Below are 4,672 nucleotides of genomic sequence, written 5' to 3' on the forward strand. Positions count from 1 at the left end.
TTTGTCCAATCGCGGTAACGGATACGCGTCTAGATATGTGAATCGGTTAATGGTCTGACTGTAGCCCACTACCATGTGTCTTTTGTGGTTTGAATTTTTCGTGACCAGTGCTTGAACCCTCTGGCGAAAGAATTCGGAGGTTCCATCATACTTTCATCCAATAGTCGGTTAACTTCAGAGCGGGTCAGCTGTTCATCGTCTGGGCTATAACACCGTGATTTAGTGGCGATAGGCTTACAATCGAGTGAGAGGTTAGCAAAAGGACGAGGTGATTCGACCGTAGCAGCACTTAGACCGCAGGGGGCAAATAGACCTAGGTTCGCACTGAATGTGATTTCAACTTTGTTATGTAAACCAAGAAAGTCGTGGCCTAGCAGCACGTCAACATGTAGATTGCGCAACACCAATGGCCTGATGTTTTTATACACAGTACCCCTGTAATCGATGGATGCGTAGCAGTAGCCACTAGTTGAACACGTCAGAGAGGTAGATACTATGGTAATCACAGAATCGTTAGCACATATCTTCCAGCGATGTGTAACGACTATCAAAAGAGATACATGTCCGAATTTCCTGTGTATATGAGGGCGTGAAGTGATATTCCGTTTATCTTTATGCTGGTTATCGTACGGGTCAATGAGTGCGGGGCTGCAGCAATCAACAGGGGAGATAAAGCAGAATCAGTCCTGCAATTTGAGTGATTTTTGACAGATTTGGATCGACAAACACTCAGTGAATGGCCTGTTTTGCTACATGGTTTACAAACTGTTTTCTCTTGCGAGCATTTGGATCGTGAATGCCTGGAAAGACCGCCAAAATAACATACCTAGAAATTGCTTGACGAGAGACGAAGTGTGGAATTAAGGGAGATGGAGTAGGTGCTTCAGCTGCAGAAAATGATATCAGGTGGTTATGCGAGTATACAGAGCTTATTTGTGGGTCTATTCTGGTGACCTAGCCATTTCATATGCTTCATCGAGAGTGAGTTCATTTTGAACCAGAATTCTTTATCTGATGGTAGTAGACTGAAATCCGTTGATCAGTGCATCATGTGCACTTTCGTTTTGATGGTCATTAGTGGACATCGCCTTGAAATCACAACTTCTGGTCAAGCACTTAGGCCTTCGAATAAACCGATCGACATCTTGATTGGTGTGTTGCTTGCAAGTTTATAGAAGATGACGAGCATAAATCATATTCTTGAGATGAACGTATAACCTTTCAAGTGTACTGATAGCGGATTCGTAATCGGGATAGTCATTGATGTAAACGCATACAGGTGCATCCTCAAAATGGATCAATGTTTCGATTTTTTCTAGATCGGGTGATTCGACAGTGCCCAGAAACGTTTTGAAGGTCCGGAACCAATGATTCTAACGCGTTGTGGCATCTGGAGAATTTCGATCTGCTCGCAGCAACCGTTCCATTGTATTCCTAGACAAGTGAATTGGTGCGAATGGAGTATTGATCCCGATTGGGCACGAGAACAAGGCTGAATGAATGGACGTACATAAGGTGAAGGTGAAGGCGAAAGCATGGGTAATACGAAACGACAATATAAACATGAAGGATAATCATGACATTGCAATACCTCTGAGTGATTGTGGTAGGCTAGCATTAGGTCTCTTCCTCATCCTTTTCCATCTCTTCATTCACAATGAGCTTCTCTAGTAGATTGTGTTTGACAGTGCAGCGTCAGTGTTGAACACTGATGTTATGCTTTCGGTGCTGATGGTGACTGCAAATCAGTTGGTGCATTGGGGTTGATCATCACCATCATCAACACGATCAGCCTCGACAGCCATCGTCATCCCCCGTCCTTCATCATGATCGTGGCCGATAGGGTGACCACCTTTCTGTTTGATCCACTCTGGCGAGACATGAGAAACAGCACTTTCGGCTGACGGTGACTTGCATTTAGAACACACGAACAACAGTGTCTTGAAGTGCTGCATACATTCTTAAGTGGAATCCGCTATATCTCTTTACCTTCCCTGATGATACCGGGTTGCAGTCAGACGACAAGAAGGCCGGAAAAACTGTGTAATGATGCAAATAGAGTTCTATTTAAATCATTCACTTGTGACCGTGTATGATGGTTGATCTGCTCTCAACCAGCGAGTGTGTCTCCTGCACGCCCACACCGGTTCTCGAGCGGTTGTTTCTTTGTCGCTGGTCGTCTGTGCGCTTATATACGGAGCGCACACGTTACCTTGGTCATCGGATGGGCGTGAAATGCATGTGTACATTTTCAACCTTTCACCGGCACACGATGGAATCGGATGTGATTCAGACTTATGGGCGTACTCGCACCGCACTGTTTCACCACATGATTGTTCCACTGCGCAGTAAGCTGATGCATGGCCGTATTAGAATTCATGTTGCACAGCCGAACACTCATTCCTTAATAGTGTATTTACAAATTCGTTGACATTGGTCCGTTCTACTCGTGATTGTGTGACAACCATTATCTCCTCTGCCTCTCGCAAAGGCCACATTTCAGCCCCTCCACCATTCATCATCATCAATGACAGCAACATCAGTGTTGGCACTGGTGCTTCACTGCCGTACACCACTCCACCATTGTAATTTTCTGGAGCAGTTTTCTATCTTTGGTTCGTGTGGCGTCATTGTCCTTACAGTTGTTTCTTCCATCAATGGTGATCGTGCTATTCGGTTGCACATTTTTAAGCGAAATTCCTCATCACTTATTTTTCAGCTTTCATGCACTGATATCCTCGCTTAAGTGACCATATGCCTCATTTCATGATGTTTGGTGGCCTACGTGGACAGATGTTTGGTTCCTCATCTCCAGTCTTGCGAACATCGTGGCTGCTTGGAAATCGGTGCCCATTCTCCGTGAAGTCCAATTTCTCTCTTGAGGTAAAGGCGTTGTATGTTCATTGATTATCGTATAGGATGTGGTCATCCTCGGGGTTTCGCGGACACCTATCGGATCATTTCAGAAGAGTCTAGCACCGTGCTCCGCCCCCGTTCTTGGTTCTTTCGCCATCCGTGGAGCTTTGAAGCAGGCTAAAATCGATCCGAACGCCGTACAAGAATGTTTCATGGGTGTGGTTGGTGTTCTTTAGTCAACATTTCCCCATTACTAGGTTGTTTCTGCCGGTTCGAAACAAGCTCCTGTTAAACAGGCCGCTTTAATGGGTGGTCTGAGTTTGTCGACTCCATGCACAGCTGTCAACAAGATTTGCGCCAGCGGGATGAAATCCATCATGCTGGCTGCCCAAAGCATCGCTTTGGGCCACCAAGTTAGTCTTCATTTTAATGTTGTGCACCCAAGTAATATGTTGACTATCCATTGGTTCAGATATCCAACGTTAGCGCTGCAGCTATATTATCATTATGCCATTTAATCTGAACTCGATGCTTCATAGAGACCCTAAATTCAGTTAACACCATTCGTTATAGGCGTTGTTCCGTGGAGACAGACAGGCTTGTTGTCGCCCCATGCTCTCAGTTAGTGGCATTCTGGGGGCGCTTCTAGGTTTATGATACTCACGGGCAGTTATGACACTGGTAGACAACCGCCTTTGATTGGAACATTGAGTAAACTGGAGAACAAAGGGCACCTATGTTAGTGGGTTCGAGAAATGCGCTTTCAGTGCTGACACTGCACATTTACTATGCATAGGCAAGTGCCGTAATAAGTTTAGGAGCTCGAGATGGCTTAGTGGTTAGAGCGCGAATTTACTGACCGGAAAGTCCGTGATTTGAACCTTATATCTGCATCTCGACTGCTTCTGTCTAGGCAACCTGGTAGTATCTCAGCATTCGTGATTCTTTCAGGTGGCATGGCAGCTAAGCATTGGACAGGTGTTACAGCTGAACGTAGTAAATTTGGCAACTGTCTAAAACAGCTGTTTACCAGGTACGATATTCAGTCCTATGGCGCATATAGCATGCCTAGCCGGGGGTCGTGCAACCAAACTTTTGTATGTGGAGGCAAATACCATATGGAAGAGAGTTGTACTATACAAGTTCACTAAGTTGCGAAAGATTTTTGACTCTCACGTTCCCCAGCTTGTATGATGAAGGTTTAGTTAAAGTTACGCCATGGTTTTCAGTATCCAGCATTGATTTGGTGCCGTTGGTGACAATACGGTGATTTTAAACATATTCAATCTTCCCCTCATCCTACTCAACGACTCTGAGTCGCACGTAGTGCTATTTCTGCGTACTTTTTGAGGTCCCTATACATTGTCGGAGTAGATTGAATCCTAACCATCTTCTCTTGAAATAGTCTATCGGTCAAATGTATGTCGTATGGTAGTATCTGTGTGGAAGAATGTTATGATTCAATATAACCAGTATTTGTGCTGAATAACAGAGCGTCATCTGTGCGGGAGGTATGGAAAGCATGTCGAACGCTCCATTCTACCTCGCGCGTCAAATGCCTACATACGGTGGAGCTCAACTCTTGGACTCTGTTGTTTGGGACGGACTGACGGATTCCAAATATGGAATACACATGGTGAGTAGATATGTTCGACTGCGTGTCAGAACACTTCGATTTAGTCTTTTTGTTTATCTTCAGTATACACTTCATTGCATAGTAGGGGTATACTAATGTCCCCACATATCCTTACATGTTAATATGAAGTATGACATACGTGTACTACAAATATATACAAATATATAATAATATAATATA

General features: G+C 44.4%; 1 protein-coding gene across 1 annotated transcript in view; it reads left to right on the forward strand.

Moving 5' to 3' along the window:
* Positions 1-2,918: 2,918 nt before the first annotated feature.
* T265_14884 (hypothetical protein) overlaps positions 2,919-4,672 on the forward strand; it is a gene marked incomplete at both ends in the record, with an annotated part of 26,381 nt that continues 24,627 nt past the window's right edge. Inside the window, 4 exons of the mRNA XM_009175662.1 lie at positions 2,919-3,077; positions 3,114-3,269; positions 3,693-3,998; positions 4,349-4,492. Of these exons, the coding sequence (XP_009173926.1) occupies positions 2,919-3,077; positions 3,114-3,269; positions 3,693-3,998; positions 4,349-4,492 (765 nt within the window). The remainder of the gene's footprint in view (positions 3,078-3,113; positions 3,270-3,692; positions 3,999-4,348; positions 4,493-4,672) is intronic.

The sequence above is a fragment of the Opisthorchis viverrini genome (assembly GCF_000715545.1).
Source record: "Opisthorchis viverrini unplaced genomic scaffold opera_v5_290, whole genome shotgun sequence".
NCBI lineage: Eukaryota > Metazoa > Platyhelminthes > Trematoda > Opisthorchiida > Opisthorchiidae > Opisthorchis > Opisthorchis viverrini.